General features: G+C 44.9%; 1 protein-coding gene across 1 annotated transcript in view; it reads right to left on the minus strand.

The window, feature by feature from the left end:
- The window catches only part of cps1 (carbamoyl-phosphate synthase 1, mitochondrial), a 146,699-nt gene that overhangs the window by 106,241 nt on the left and 23,382 nt on the right, over positions 1-17,076 (minus strand). The window contains exon 2 of the mRNA XM_055638179.1: positions 10,079-10,188. Coding sequence (XP_055494154.1) covers positions 10,079-10,188 — 110 coding nt within the window. The remainder of the gene's footprint in view (positions 1-10,078; positions 10,189-17,076) is intronic.

Consider the following 17,076-nt stretch of genomic DNA (forward strand, 5'->3'; position numbering starts at 1 on the left):
ACATCTTGAGAACAATGTTCGAGGAGGTGTTGGATGTCCTAAGGCGTGTGAAGGTATTTAAATCTTCTGGGCCTGATCAGATATATCCAAAGACACAGTGGGAAGCTGGAGAAGAAATTGCTGACACCCTGGCTGAGATGTATGAATCATCATACAACACGTGTGAAGTACTGGAAAACTGTAGATGGCTAATGTCATGCCTCTATTTACAAAGAGCTGCAAGGAAAAGCCTGGGAACTATAGACCAGTGAACCTAACATCTGTGTAAGAAGGAACTGCAGATGCTGGTTTACACCGAAGATAGGCACAAAAAGTTGGAGTAACTCAGTGGGACAGGCATCATCTCTGGAGAGAAGAAATGGGTGATGTTTCGGGTCAAGACCCTTCTTCAGACATCTGTGATGGGCATTACTGGAGAGGATTCAGAGTGATAAGACATATATGCATTTGGATATAACAAGGACTGGTTTCGCATAATCAGGATGTTTTAGTGTGTGGGAGACTATCTTACTAATTTGATTGTTTTTTGAAGAAGTAATCAAAAAGGTTGAAGAGGGCAAAGCCATAGACTTTATCTACAGGGACTTCAGTGAGGCATTTGTTGAAGGTTCTGCATGGTAGGCTGCTCACATGGGATCCAAAGAGAGTTTGCTGACTGGATAGATAATTGGCTTGGGTGATGGTTGAGGGATGTTATTTGGTTATTTGGATTGAGGGCCTGTGACGAGTGATATGCCTCAGGCATTGGTGCTGAACCCATTGCTGATTTATGGTTTATATTAACGATTTGGATTTTAATACGCAAGGCATGATTAGTAAGTTAGCAGGTGACAATACAATTTAGTTTATTTTAGAGATGCAGCACAGAAACAGGACCTTCGGCCCACCAAGTCCACGCCGACCAGCAATCCCCATGCACTCGCACTATCTTACACACGAGGGACAATTGCCAACATTTACAGAAGCCAATTAACCTACAAACCTGTACGTCTTCGGAGTGTGGGAGGAAACCGGAGCTCCCAGGGAATACCCAAGCGGTCACTGGAGAACACACAAACTCTGTACAGACAGCACCCATAGTCAGGATTGAACCCGGGTCTCTTGCGCTATAAGGCAGCAACTACCTCTCTGCCACCTACAGTGAATGTTATTGTAAATAATGTAGAAATTACAGAAGGATCTTGATCAGATGGGCAAGTAGGGAGTGGTTAATTTTAATGCATATAAGTAGAGTAGAGTAGAGAGGTTCTTCTGCAGTTGTATAGGGCTCTGGTAAGACCACATCTGGAGTATTGCGTACTGTTTTGTTCTCCTAATTTGAGGAAGGACATCCTTGTGATTGAGGCAGTGCAGCGAAGGTTCACAAGATTGATCCCTGGGATGGCAGGACTGTCATATGAGGAAAGATTGAAAAGACTAGGCTTGTATTCACTGGAGTTTAGAAGGATGAGGAGGGATCTTATAGAAACACATAAAATTATAAAAGGACTGGGCAAGGTAGATGCAGGAAAAATGTTCCCAATGTTGGGAGAGTCCAGAACCAGGGGCCACAGTCTTAGAATAAAGGGGAGGCCATTTAAGACTGAGGTGAGAAAAAACCTTTTCACTCAGAGAGTTGTGAATTTGTGGAATTCCCTGCCACAGAGGGCAGTGGAGGCCAAATCACTGGATGGATTTAAGAGAGAGTTAGATATAGCTCTAGGGGCTAGTGGAATCAAGGAATATGGGGAGAAGGCAAGCACGGGTTATTGATTGGGGATGATCAGCCATGATAACAACAAATGGCGGTGCTGGCTTGAAGGGCCGAATGGCCTCCGCCTGCACCTATTTTCTATGAGGTATAGAACAGTTCTTTGTTAGCTGAGGGACAGGTAACAAGGAGGCATACAAACAGTAGATTAATCAGATGGACAGTGAAACAAGTCAGAGAAAGAGGGTGGGGGAGGGACGGAGAGAAGGCAAAATCAAGGGTTACTTGAAATTAGAGAAATCGATATTCATACGGGTTGTAAGCTGCCCAGGCGAAATATGAGGAGCTGTTCCTCAAATTTGCATTGGGCCTCACTCTGACAGTGGAGGAAGTGTTTAGCAACTGGGAGATCAAGTAGGCCTAGGTCACTGGTGACATGGCAAATATCCTGAATCCCCTCAGGAAGTAGAGACATCGGTGTGGCTTCTTGGCTGTTACATCAAAGTGCTGGGCCCACGATACATCATTGTGCATACATACATCATATTAATGCCAAGGATCAGGACGCTCTGAACCATTTAGATATCTGCACCATAGAAATTGATTGGGGCATGTACTCCACCATGCTTTTGAAATCAATAACCAGCTCCTTCGTCTTGCTTAAGTAGTGTTGGTGATAGTGAGGAGGATAGTCACAGGCTACATGGTATGGGCACGATGGGCAGTGCAATGGCAGATGGAGCTTCATCCTGATAAATACAATGCACTTTGGAAGGACTAATTATGGCAGGATACACACATGTATGGAAGAGTCTCAGAGAGCATTGAGATACAGAGCGACGAGGCAGTGAAGGTGGCAAATGGGGACACTTGATTTCATTAGTCAGGGCACAGAATACAACAGGGCGGTGTGGCGGTAGAGCTACTGCCTTACAGCACCAGAAACCTGGGTTCGATCCTGACTTCGGGTGCTGTCTGTACGGAGCTTGTACGCTCTCCCCGTGACCTGCATGGGTTTTCTCCGAGATCTTCAGTTTCCTCCCACACTCCGAAGATGCACAGACAGGTGTGTAGGTTAATTGGCTTGTAAAATTGTCCCTCGTGTGTGTAAGGTAGGTTAATATAACTATGGTAGGGGAAAAGTAGAATGCCAATTGAGGCCTGGGGGACAGAGGTTCGAGGAATAAAGAGAAAGTGGAGATAAAATGTTTTGATTTCCCAGAGAAAAAGATTATCAGCTGAAACTCACTGGCTGTTTCAGAAGCGGAGTCAATCTAGCTTTCAAAAGGTTGTTGGAAAGGCATAATTCACAAAACTATGTGGGGGGAAAGCAAATAAGACTACCTAGATTGTTGTACAAGGTGCTGCCATAGTCTGATGTCCCAAAAGTCTCCAGTCAGGGGCGGAAATCGCTGTCAAAACATGGGGGGTGGGGGGGGGGGGGGGGGGGGGGGGGGGGGAAACAATTTCTTGGTGCTGCATGTGCATGCGCACACACACACACGCGAGGATTCGGCTACGGGCCGTGTGGACGGTAACATCGGGAGCTGACCTGGATGGTGACCGACTCCGAACTCCAACAACAGCAGCTTCGTCCGCTCCGAATCGCGGGGCTTCAATCGATCAGTTCGCGGGGCCATTCATCACCGGCGCGGCTTAAAATCGGCTGCGGGATTTTCCATCACCCGGCAGGGACTTCAACATCGGGAGACTCGATCGCCTCGATGCAGCAATTTGACCACGGGGCGATGGAAGATCCCGCGGCCAATTTTAAGCCGCACCGGGCGATGAAAGGCCCCGCGAATGGGCCGATACGAGCTCCGCTCTATGATCTTTGCTCCACCAGGACGTCTCCCTCCTCCAATCACCACGCTATATCCTCAGTCCCACCCCCCTACTTCCGCCTCTGACCGACACCTCCCTCCTCCAATCATCGCGCTGAATCATCGTGTTCTCCAGTTCTATCTATCGTTTTACAGTTCTATAATTCCACATTTTAGAATGGTGAAAATTAGAAAATTCCATTCTATACCCAAGGCACAAATGGAGAATAAAGATTTGGAGAAGCAAATCTAGAAAAGTCAATAATTCCTGCCCTAGTGCTGTCTGAGAGCTACTGCCTTACAGCGCCATAAACCTGGGTTCGATCCTGACCTCAGGTGCTGTCTGTACAGAGTTTGTACGTTCTCCCTGTGACCTGCGTGGGTTTTCTCCAAGATTTTCGGTTTCCTCCCACACTCCAAAGACTTAGTTGGTTCGGTATAAATGTAAATTGTCCCTGGTACGTGTAGGGTAGTGTTAGTGCGCAGGGACCGTTAGTCGGAGCTGACTCTGTGGGCCAAAGGGCCTGTTTCCGCAATGTATCTCTAAACTAAACTACTGAAAGATTCTCTCACAAGTTAAGGGTGTGGTCCAGATCACTTAACCTACCTCATTGCAAAATCTTGCACTTTTGTTTTATCTGTACTTTATCTGCATAACTTGTACATGTTTATATACCTTGCAACACTATACTCTGCACTCGGTATTTTTCTCTTTGAACAACCTGTTATACGTGTTTATGGCTCGATTGTACTCGTGTATGGTATGATTTGACTAGTTAATAAAGTTTGTATTGTACATGTAATAATAATAAATTGTTTTTCTTTTAGCAATTTACTTTCCCCAAAGAACTGCAGCCTGAGAAATAGAGTCATCGATGAGGGATGTTTTATCATTGCAGGGATTTTAGTTTAGTTCAGGTCAGAGAAACAGCGTGGAATCAGGCCCTTCGGCCCACCAAGTCCGCACTGACCAGCGATCACCCCGTACACTAGCACTATCCTACACACTACGGCCAATTTAAAATGTTTTACAGAATTGTACAAATGACAATAAAGTATTGTTAAATTGAATAGAATTGCTGCACAAATGTGCAGGTTACTGAGGCAGAGACATGCATTGAAAGTGCCAACTTTTGAAGAGACTGCAAGGAAAAAAGATGTTCTGTAATATTTTACACCAAATGTTAGCATTGTTTCATTCTTTAATATGAGAGGATTAGAGGTATTCCAGGTCTGAACAGCTATTTGAACATTGTCAGCAAAATGGCTGTTCTTCATTGTTCACTATGATGACAAGTTCAGATAAGCAAATAAGAGGCTGGGTGGAGGAGTAAAGATGGGCCTCCGACCTAGGAAGAAGTGCAGATTCTTCAGACTTTCTTGGTGCAGGATAGAGCTGTAGAGGAATTGTACCTGTATGTCCTTGGTGAAGATGAGGTACTTATGACCAGGGAAATGAAAATGACAAATGATTTAATGAGGGCATTAGACTAGGCCATCCACCTTTGACATTACCTCATTTTTTTCTCTCCTGCAGCCCTTACATTATTTTCTCCATGTACTCTATCTCTAACACTCCTGTCCTTTTAGAATTTTCATAGACTTTGGACCAAGTTATTTCTACAGTTACCCCCATCAACTAAACCACCTTGGTTAAAACACACCTCCAGGGCAATCCTAATCTCACCGTATCAGAGATGTTTTTCCCCCGTTCTCCCATACATCCTTCTCCCAACCTCCCAGCACATTTAAAACCAACCCATTTTCTCTCCTTCCTAAAACATGAACATTAAAGATTTCTCTTCCTATGGATGCTACCTAACCTCCATTTTCTATTTTCAGTTCATGTTTTTGTTATTTTTCTTGTCCTGGAAGATCGTAGCACAATTTATTAATGCTGAAGGGAGCTGAATCAAGAGTTATTAAGTTTTGAGAGGTTTGGAGAGAGTGACAAGGTAGGACCTGTTATTGCTTGGTGTAAAATGATTTGATCCTACACAGAGTCTTTTACTAACTGTTTATTACAGTCACTAACACACACTATGCAATAGCTGTCCGTGGTCATCACTGGAGCTAGAGAGCGAGCTGGAGGTGGGGACCTTACAATTATACGAGAGACAATGGGGAGTGGTTAGTAGTGGTGAGGTCACTATGTTAAAGGAACATGCACTGATCTACACTTGGGAAACGAGACCAACCAGGTGACTGGTGTTTCAGTTTAAGAGGTTCTTCCAAGACTCAAGGGCTTGAGCTAGAGGGTGAGGTTGGGCATGCTGGGACTTTATTCATTGGACAGCAGGAAATTGAGGGGTAATTTTAGAGGTGTATAAAATCACGAGTGGAATAGATAGGGTGAGCTTAAATGGGGCCTTTTGGTCTTCATGGACTGGTTGGGCCGAAGTGCAGGTTTTGTGACTCCGTAACCCACTTTGGGGCATGGGGCTTTTGGTCTTCATGGACTGGTTGGGCCGAAGTGCAAGTTTTGTGACTCCGTAACCCACTTTGGGGCAAATGGGCTGTTACTTGACTACAAATTTCTGTGATTTATGTCTTCAATGCCATCTTAGTTATGCCACAAGTCTTCTGAAGAGGATTTGGGTACATTGAGAAACATATCAGCTGCTCTGGGAGGGAGAGTCAACGATTTGGATGAGATTTCTGCCAGCACCTCAGGTGCCAAATATAAGAGTGGCCATATGCACTCATGTGCAGGGTTACTCATCCACCAAGCAATACAAGACACTGTCACTGTATCACGCTAGAGGGGCCAGTGTGAAGTAACTTGAGCTTCCACACTGCTAGCTCCAGTTGCTGCATCTGTGATCAAGGAAAAATACCAGCTGCTTTTGGAAAGGAGAATGAAATCCAAGACTCAAGCAGGCATTCGACTAGCACGGGTGGAGGGGCACGCAGTGGTCAACAAACACCCGACAGCGTACCTCGGCTCATTTTGGATCACAGCCTTGAATCTCAACAGGGCTATTGAGGAAGTCACTTCCTAACTAACTAACTATCACTAGCAAATGTTCCTGCAGCACCAAAGGATACTCTTGACTCTTGCTATTCCACCTTCACAGATGCCCATCTCTAACCTTCACATCACTTTGGAAAGATCAGATCTGGCTGTGCTCCTTCCGGTGTGCAGGCAGTTACTGAAGCAGAGATTGCTCAGAGCTGTGTTCCAATTAGCTAGAATTGGATCAACTTAGCTCCACCTCATCATCCCTATTTCTTATAAACCCTGGGAGTTGCAGCTGAGGGGAGAGAGAAGGCTGGACAGGAACAAAGGGAGATGATTTGAAAGACTCCCTACTAACTGCACCGTGTTTCACAGGCTCAAAGAAGCCCAAGACTGCCATCTCCTCCTCTTAAGGTCAGAGTGAGTTGCTAACGATTGTGAAAGGTTGTTTTTCGAACCAGAGACCTGTGCCAGGTACATGGATAGGAAAGGTTTAGAGGGATATGAGCCTGTGCCTCGTTGCTGACGAGGAGGGACTGTGCCCCCACAGGGACCCGGCCTTCTCGTCACTATTGTCTGACATTTGAAGTTCATAAGTTATGGAAGCAGAATTAGGCCATTCGGTCCATCAAGTCTACTCTGCTATTCAATCATGGCCAATCTATCTTTCCCTCTCAATCCCATTCTCCTGCCTCCCCATAACCCCTGATACCTGTAATAATCAAGAACCTATCAATCTCCATCTTGGAAGTATCCTTTGAAATAAGCCATATTACTCAAGTTCACCCAAGTAAGAGTATCAGTGTAGTTATTGACAATCGCTGTAGTCCCCGATGCCGCAAGCCCCTCGGGAATCAAAGCTGTCAACTCCATGTGAAGTCCCAGGAGATGGGCAATGTCCTTAATGAGTATTTCTCCTGATTGGCCCATAGAGAAGGTCATGAGGACTGGGAAACTGGGGGGTGTCAAAGGAAGCGGGTTGAGGACAGATGGTCGAGGAGGTGTTCAAGACCCTAATGCTTATAGGGTCGGCACGGACTTGTAGGGCCGAGATGGCCTGTTTCCGTGCTGTAATTGTTATATGGTTATATGGTTATGATGGTTGACAATTCTCCCAGGCCTGATTGAATATATCAGAGGACACTGTGGGAAGCTACAGAGGAAATTTCAGGTGCCCTGGCTGAGATTTATGAGTCATTAAATACAGGTGAAGTGCCTGAAGACTAGAGGGTGACAAATGTTGTGCCTCTATTTAAGAAGGGCTACAGGGAAAAAGCTGGTAACAACAGGCCTGCGAATCTAATGTCAGACAGTTACTAGAGAGTATTCTGAGGGGTAAGACATATTTGTACTTAAATGAACAGAGGCTTACTAAGGATAATTGGGACGGTTTTGTAAGCGGGAGATAGTGTCTTACAAATCTGAGTTTTTTTGAAGATGTGACCAAAAAGGTTGAGGGCAGACTGTGACTATTGTACATATGGATTTTAGCAAGGCATTTGACGAGGTTCTGCATGCAAGGCTGCTCTGGAAGTTTGGATTGCATGAGATAGCAATGAGACTGGGTAGAAAACTGACTTCATGGAAGAAAGCAAAGGGTGATAGTGGAAGGTTGTTTTTCAGATTAGAGACCCGTGACAAGTATGACTCTGATAATTGCATGGATAAGAAAGGTTTTGAGGAATATGGGCCAAACCCATACAGTGACACTTATGTACATGTGGCATCTTGGTTGTCGTGGACCTGTTGTCATGCTGTATACCAATGTCTCTACAACCTCTAAGGTGAGCAGAACATCAGAGATATTTTTGACCTAAACTGGAGGATGAGATGGACGTTCAACCCCAGCACCAGTTCCATTTAATCACTTCCTACAAGACTAAATCAAGTAGCAGCACAAGAACAACAAGGCATCACTTCCAAATGAGTTTAATGCTTCCAACACCTGCTTCGAAAGGGAGGACATAGATGAATCTTCTCAGGCATCCCTAGCTCCTGACGACACGGTAATCTCAGTTACTGAGGTTGATGTCAACAGATTCTTCATGAGGGTGAACTCTCGGAAAAGTGTCCGACTCCGATGGTGTCTAACAACCTGGAGTTTGTGGACATCTTCAAAATCTCATTACTAAGGTCTGAGGTTCCTGCCAGCTTTAAAAGGGCATCAATAATACTGGTTCCCAAGAAGTATTGAGATGATAGTGTTCAATGACTGGTGGCACTAATGTCTGTGGCAACAAAATGTTTTGAGGGGTCGATTATGAGGCATAGTAACTCCTGCCTTGGTAATGATCTGGACCCACTACAATTTGACTACCACCACTATAGATCAACAGTGGATATGACCTTTTCTCACTCTCTGCTCTCACAGGACCACTGGGTCAATAAGAAAACAGACATCAAGCTATTGTTCATAGTCTACAGCTCTGTGTTCAACATCAGAACTGGATCTGTTCAACCCTATGCAATTGGATCCTCTACTTCCTCATGAGCACAGCACATTCAGTACGAATTAGCATCACCTTGTCCCCTTCGATAACCATCAACACAGGAGCACCTGAAGGTTGTGTGCTCATTCCCCTGCTCTACTCTCTCGTTATTACACCCAAGACTGTACAGCTAGACAGCTCCAATGCTGCCTTTAAATTCACCAATGATGACATGGTTGTCAGGCGTATAACAGGTAACCATAAGTAACAGTACACAGGGGAGACTTGAAATCTGATTGGTGCTGGAACAACATTAGTAAACTATAGACTTCAGGAAGGGAAAGTCATGGATCCATGACCCCCTCTTCATACAGCAGGGAGTGAGTCACCAACTTCAAGTTCACGGCCATGCATATCTCAAAAGGTCTCTATGAGGCCCAGCACGTTGAAGCAAAAACAAAAAAAGCTCATTAATGTCACTTAGAATAGAGAAGCTTCAGAATGTCGATGAATAATCTATCGAACCTCCCCAGGTGTACAGTAGAGAGCACACCGACTTTTGCATCACAGTATGGTTAGGCAACTCAAATGCCCAGTAACATATGAGACTATAGAGGGTGGTCATCCCTGCTTGGTCTCTCCACCATTGAAAACATCAATAGGAGGGGCTGCCTGAAAAAGGCCGTCAATATCTAAGACCCACAGCAGCCTGCCCAATCTCTTATTTCATTCCTGCTATTGGGAAGGTGGTACAGGAGCCTAAAGTCAATGACAACCAGGTTCAAGAATAGCTTATTCCCTCTAACCATCAGATCTGTGAACACTACACAACATTAATCTCAGCAACTATGATTTTCTAGAGACTGTCTTTTGTTGCGCTAAAGACAGTTTTATTTTTGCATTTTTAATCATTTGAATTTTTGATTATGTATGTGTTATTGCATTTATGGGCCTGTTAATCAACTGCAAGCAAGCATTTATTTGTTCTGGTTTCGGTACATATCACAATTAAATACTCTTGTCAATGTCTTTCTCATGCGTTCACAGTTCTACTTCTTAAAAATAATGAAGTGGAAGGATAACCTTGTCTCCGCAACAGGAAGACAACCATGCACGTAGATGTTGGAAAGCAGAAGCTAAATGTCCTGCCCACTCAGTAAGGTTATGCAGTACTCACCCAACCAAACCAGTGTTGAATACGACTTCTCCCGCAGTTGAGTGAGGGTACCCAAAAGACAATCCTTCCATTTTTGTTCCATCGTCAAGAATAATTTGTGCTGTTTGTGCCTGAAAATGTCAACCAACACAGTTACAACATAGAGAAAAGGATGCTGTAATACATATAACTTCTGCCTTTGTCTGAAATTTCTGTATATAAAGACACCACATGAGTGCCCAGTCACAAACTTGCAAGAGCAGGTTGGTTTCCTGGTCTGTGCAAAGTTGGTGAATTGCAAATTAAGTTCAGCACTCACACATTAAGGCCATGCACAGATGTAGCTGTGTACGGGCAGCAGAAGGACAAGGGGAAGAGAAAGAACACAATGATCTAGCCGAGTGACAAATGGACAATGATTTCTCATAAGCCTTAGACAAGGTACCACATAAAAGGCTGGTGAGCGAGATAAGATCATAGTATTGGAGGGATGTGGGTTAATATAGCTTAAAAACTAATCATTACACAGAAGTCAGTCAAAATAAATTAGGACACAAGATACTGCTGACGCTGAATAACTTCTAGAGGAACTCTGCAGATCAGGCAGCATAAGGTCATAAGTGATAGAGCAGATTTAGGCCAGACAGCCCATCAAATCTACTCCGCCATTCAATCATGGCTGATCTATCTCTCCCTCCTAACTATTCTCCTGCCTTCACCCCATAACCCCTGACACCAGTATTAATCAAGAATCTATCTATCTCTGCCAAAAATATTAATTGACGGCCTCCACAGCCTTCTGTGGCAAAGAATTCCACAGATTCACTACCCTCCGATTAAATAAATTTCTCGTCATCTCCTTTCTAAAAGAACGTCTTTTAATTCTGAGGCTATGACATCTAGTCCTAGACGCTCCCACTAGTGGAAACATTCTCTCCACATCTAAGCCTTTTATTATTCTGTACATTTCAATGAGGTTCCCCCTCATTCTTCTCAACTCCAGCGAGTCCAGGCCCTGTGTCATCAAATGCTCAGAGAGCAGAGGGATAGTCGCCTCTGCCTGTCATTCTCCTCATCTGTTTTCACCTATTGCCTGCCAACACCTGCCTCATCCCTTTGTACCCGTCATCACCCTCATTTTAATGGACCCCTTTATAACGGATTTCATTTATAGCGTATGGGCCTGCAAGCACTACCCAGACTTGCACCACCTCCTCACCCCCAGCTCGCAAGGTGCACCAGCAAACCCTTCTTCGATCACCGCATGGTCCAGTTGACACGGCTGTTGTTGCGGCTCACGTTGTAGCCTGTTCGGCAGCGTTTTCTTCAGACTACCACCACCGACAAGACGTACTATTTGACTGTGGGGCTCCTTCCCCTCTCACCAGCTACCGCTTCTTTCTATCGCGTTGTCCACTTGGCCCCTTATCCCCCTCGCACCCCCACCTCCTCCCATTGCTTTCTCCATTCTGCTGCTCTCTTCCACCACATCTTCCTGCTCCTCATTCTCCCGTCACTCTGTCCATTTTGCCCCTTCCTCCCACCATCTCCCCTGCCGCCTCCTCCTTTTCCCCTGGAGTCGCCGACATACTCCACCATGGAAGATGTCGGCCACTGCGGGGGAGAAGGGGGCGGCGGAGGGAGGCAGGACCAACAAAGTAACAGGCGAGAGGGGAGGGAGCCGCAGTGTCCGAGCGCATTCTGTCGGTAGCGGCGGCCTGTGAAAACGCATCCTGTCGGGTCAACAACGTGAGCCGCAACAACAACCTTGTTAACTGATGAAGAAGGGCTCACTGGTGCAGACCAGTGGCATCGCCGCCTAGTTTTAAGGTGAATCGACACAAAATGCTGGAGTAACTCAGCAAACAGAATCAGTCCGAAGAAGGGTCCCACGTCACCTACGCACGTTCTCCAGAGATGCTGCCTGACCCACTGAGTTACTCCAGCACTTAGTGTCCTTTTGTGTATCAACCATCATCTGCAGTTTTTTGTTTCAACTACATACAGTGATACTATCTTGAATAGACACAAAATGCTGGAGTAACTCAACAGAACAGGCAGCATTTCTAGCGAGAAGGAATGGGTGACGTTTCGGGTCGAGACCCTTCTTCAGACTACTAAGTTATGGCGGACAATCGGCAATAACAGACACCATTCCCTGCCCTATGGTCCATTATAATGAGGGTTTATTGTTGAATGCTCCAAGGATCAATACTTGTCCCTCAATTGTATACAACATTAATATAGATCAAGAACAGTGTATAATCAGATTCAGATTCAATTTTAATTTTCATTGTCAGTGTACAGTACAGAGACAACAAAATGCATTTAGCATCTCCCTGGAAGAGCGACATAGATACGAAATATAATAATAATGTCCGGGGGGGGGGGTGATTAGCTCACCGAGGGTACGTTGTTGAGGAGTGACAGCCGCCCGAAAGAAGCTGTTCCATCTGCTGGTTCGTCCAAGGCTGTAGCGCCTCCCGGATGGTAGGAGGGTAAACAGTCCTGAGCAGTCCTTGGCGATGTGGATGGACAGCGCTTGCTTTGGACCGACTCAATGGAGGGGAGCGAGGAGCCGGTGATGCGTTGGGCAAGTTTAATACAAGTTTGCCAATGATACAAATATCAAAAATGGGGTGCTAAGCTGTGGGACATTTGCATCCTGACCAAGGCAGGTTACATAAGGCTGAGCGAGTGGATGGATATTTTTGCCGTTTAATGTGGGAAATGCTGAAGTCAAATACTTAGGTAAGCAGATCTAAATGCAGACCTTTACCCAAATGGAAAAAATTCCAGATGAACAAAGTACAAAAGGATCATCTAATCGCAAATGTTAACTGGCAGATGTAGCAAGTGGTTAGGAATGTAAATTGCTCATTGCAAGAGGTTTGGGGGTTTACAAAGTATTATTACACTGTATAGAATACCGATGAGGGTACATCTGTGGTCCTCTGCACAATTTTGGTCTCCTTATATGCAAAAGGATATAATGGCATTGAAGGCAGTCCATAAGAAATAAAAACAAAAAATGCTCAGGTCAGGCAGGATCACTTGCTGAGGAACAGACCTTTTTTCTGACAAAGAATCCCTCACGTGAATTGTTAACTCTGTTTTTCGTTCCACAAATACTTCCCGACTTGCTGCATTTGCTGTTTTTTGCATTTTGGGGATTTTATGGTTTTTGGTTATTTTGGATTTTCAGCAAATACAGTTTTCTTTTGATTTTCCTTTGCAGTCCAAAACAAATTCACCAAGTTAATTCCTGGGCTGAAAAGAGTTAAGGGCCTGTCCCACTTACGTGTCCTTGGCACGCAAATTACGCGACCTCATGGTCGCGTTGAGGCGCACGGGCATCGTATGGCCACGAGGGGCCGGTCCCACTTAGAAGCGAGGAGGGGTATGTAGTTGTGCGCGACATCGCGCAGGGCACCGAAATTTTTGTAGTGAACAAAATCTTCGCACGCCAACGGCCTGTCGCAGAACTGACAGCCAAAGTGGGACAGGCCCAAGACCCTGGCGCGACACAATGTCTCACCTTCAACAGCAGCAGAAGCAGGCAAACGATCGCCGAACTCGGCCTGGGGCTCACGGCCGTTGCGGTCCGGATCCGCCTCCACTTCTACTCCCAGAGTGGGGCCAAGAAAATTGAAGATAGACACAAAATGCAGGAGTAACTCAGCGGGACCGGCAGCATCTCTGGAGAGAAGTAATGGCTGACGTTTCGGGTCAAGACCCTTCTTTTCAGACTGAAGAAGAGTCTCGACACGAAACAGCACCCATTGCTTCTCTCCAGAGATGCTGCCGTACAGTTACTCCTGTATTTTGTGTCCATCTTCAAATGACGTCACGCGCTCCAGACGGCTGTGCATACGCATGTAATCGCGCCCGACCTTTGCGGGACCATCTCGGCTCAACGCGACCACGTGGTCGCGTAGTTTGCGTGCCAAGGTAAGTGGGACAGGCCCTTTAAGCTATCACAAGTAGTGAAATAAATTAAACCCATATTCATAGATTCATTTATTCAGCTTAACTTGTGCATGCTGAATCTAAACTCGTCCCATTTGCCCGCATTTGGTCCATATCCTGCTAAACCATTCCTATTCATGTACCAATCCGTGTTTTTTAAATGTTGTTATTGTACCTGCCTCAACTACATCCTCTGGTTCTTAGTATCCCCTACCCTGAGTAAAAGTCTCTTGTGCACTCACCCTATCAATTTGAGTTTATTTAGTTTAGTTTTGTTTAGCGATACAGCATGGAAACAGTCCCTTTGGTCCACCACGGCGACCAATGATCCCCGCCCGCACACTAACACTACAAGCTAGAGATAATTTACAATTTTACCAAGCCAAGGAAGCACTCAGGGAAACCCCCCCCCCCCATAGGTCATGGGGAGAACATACAAACTCCACAATGACAGCACTCGTAGTCAATTTCAAACCATGGTCTTGGTTGCTGTAAGGCAGCAATTTACCACTGCGCCATCCCCTCATGATTTTACCCACCTCTATAAGATCACCCCTTAGCCTCCTGCGCTCCAGGGAATAAAGTCCTAGTTTGCCCAATCTCACCCTATTCCTCTATATTCTAAACGATACTATAGTCTAAACTAGTTCCATATTCGTTAGAGTTTACAAGAATGGGCGTCACCTTAATGAGATTTACAAGATTACGAGGGGCATGACAGGGTAAATGTCAAGATTTTTATCACCAATGTGAGATTCTTGAGTGACAGGACACAATTATGTTGAGGTGTTGTAGTTTAATACTGACTGATAGGTAGCGAATCTCAGGAATTTTCTATCCTGTTGGGTTGTCAAGGCAGTTGGAGGTATTTGAAGTGCAAGTGTATAAAAATGTTTGAAAAATATACACATGTGTTTGAAATTTATATAAATGTTTGAAAAATTAGGAAATTGAGAGCAATGAGGAAGCAAAACAAAACTTGAGGATTATCAACCATAGTCATATTCAATAGCAGATCAGGCTTCAGATCTTATGATCTTCTTTCCTTATGATCTTCTCCTCATGACATGGATTGGCAACAAAATCTTCCAGTCAAACGTCTTGCCAAAACTAACCATGAAATTTTATGCAATGTCATTATCAAAACACTACCGACATCCATTAATCCCAGTTACAATGCTTGAAAACTGCTTTGGAACACAATAATAGCAATCACATTTGCACACCAGGAGTACCAAGGGAAGATAGACAAGAGGACAATGGAGAAAGTCATGATTCAATCGTGATAGCTTAATGTAGTTATTAGCCACATGTGGTTATTAATCTGGAGGCAGCACACAATCAAACTGAGGCCACAACTGGATCAACCTTGATCTTATTAAATGACAGAGAAGACTCAAGTGGCCCAGTCCTGCTCATTACTCTCAGAACATAGGCTTCTTAGAACTTAGAAATATAGAGCAGTATAGCACAGAAGGTAGATACAAAATGTTGGAGCACCTCAGCGGGCGAGGCAGCATCTCTGGAGAGAGGGAATGGGCGACATTTCGGGTCGAGACCCTTCTTCAAAAACAGAAACAGGCCCTTCAGACCTGGATGACAAGACAAAATCTTATCTCCCTACACATAATCTATATCACCCAGTGAGGAAAGTGGGGATGTTTATGTTACTTTTATGTAGTTGTGGATCTTGGTGCTTTTTTTTTAGTATGGCTGTACGGTAATTCGAATTTCACTATACCTTAGTTGGTTGTACGTGTGATAATAAACTGGCCTTGAAACTTTGAAGTAATTACAAAGACAGCTCACCATGCATCTACTTCCTTAAAAGTGGAGGAGAATTATCATGTCAATAAACACCTTCCTGAACTTCTAAAAGCATGTTGCATCACTGCCAGATTCAGTAGTTCGAATGGCCAAGAACAAACAAGGCTGCAGAAAGTGGTGAACCTTTCTCTGGTTCATCATGGGTATTGATCTTCTGAAGGGATCTGCAAGAAGCACTGCCTCAAGAAGGCAGATATTATCAACGACTTGCACCACCCAAGCCATGCTCTAATCTCACTGCTATGATCGGAAAGGTGGTACAACAGCCTGAGAACCGTCTCTTCCAGGTTTAAGAACAGCTTCTTTCTAGCAACCATCTTGAACCATCCTGCACAACCCTACCTCAGCATCAAAATACAATGGGCTTTGTACTATCGAGTTTGCACTGCACACTGCCCCTCAATATTATGGTCTGGTTTACGTTGAATAACTGATAATTTATTGTATATTTATTTGTTGATGCATCTAGTATGCCTACACAGCTGTAATGAGATTGTCATTGTCCTGCTCCCAGTGCTTATGCCAATCAAACACTGTTGACTCTTCGCTCTTTTGAAATCATGTTAGTGGATTTGGGTTCATTCGTTGACCAGGCTGAGCTAGAAAGACAGATTTCCTTCCCCAAAAGGCAAACTAAAATGGTTCTTACGAGAACCTATAGTGTTCCAGTGTTTAAATCCCATATTTAATTTCTTGCATTTATGTTTGTTGAAGGCCATTGGGTGATTCAAGATACATTACATCATGAAAAATATACATCTTCTAGATGCGCTGGGATGCATCCTCATTGATGTGATCTGGGGTCATCGAGTGTTTCGGGTCTCACAACGTCAGACACCCTCTATCAGGCGACCCAGCCGGGGTTGATCAGGCCCCGACTTGCGTCCCAGCAGCAACCGCCCACAGATCAGCCATCTTAATAACTACTCTGCAGGGGTTGGGAGATTCTAGTGCGTGGAGAGACTGGGCTCTGTGGGGTGAGTCCTGGTCGGGCTCCTCCTGCGTCTCACCAGGTTCAAGGCCTGTGCGCTGCACCTCTTTCTCCTCTTCCGAGCATTTCATTCTCGCCTACTCCATAACTACAGCACCATATGCACATGGGTGCGGATTTTGCTCAAGTGAATAGCACTGAATGCACGAGCAGAAGAACATGAGGGACCCATTTCAATCTGCAAAACATAAAACTGTTCCACAAAGGGAAGCAAGCTGGCTTCATCATTCAG

This window comes from Leucoraja erinacea, chromosome 7 (genome assembly GCF_028641065.1).
Source record: "Leucoraja erinacea ecotype New England chromosome 7, Leri_hhj_1, whole genome shotgun sequence".
Classification (NCBI taxonomy): Eukaryota; Metazoa; Chordata; class Chondrichthyes; order Rajiformes; family Rajidae; genus Leucoraja; species Leucoraja erinaceus.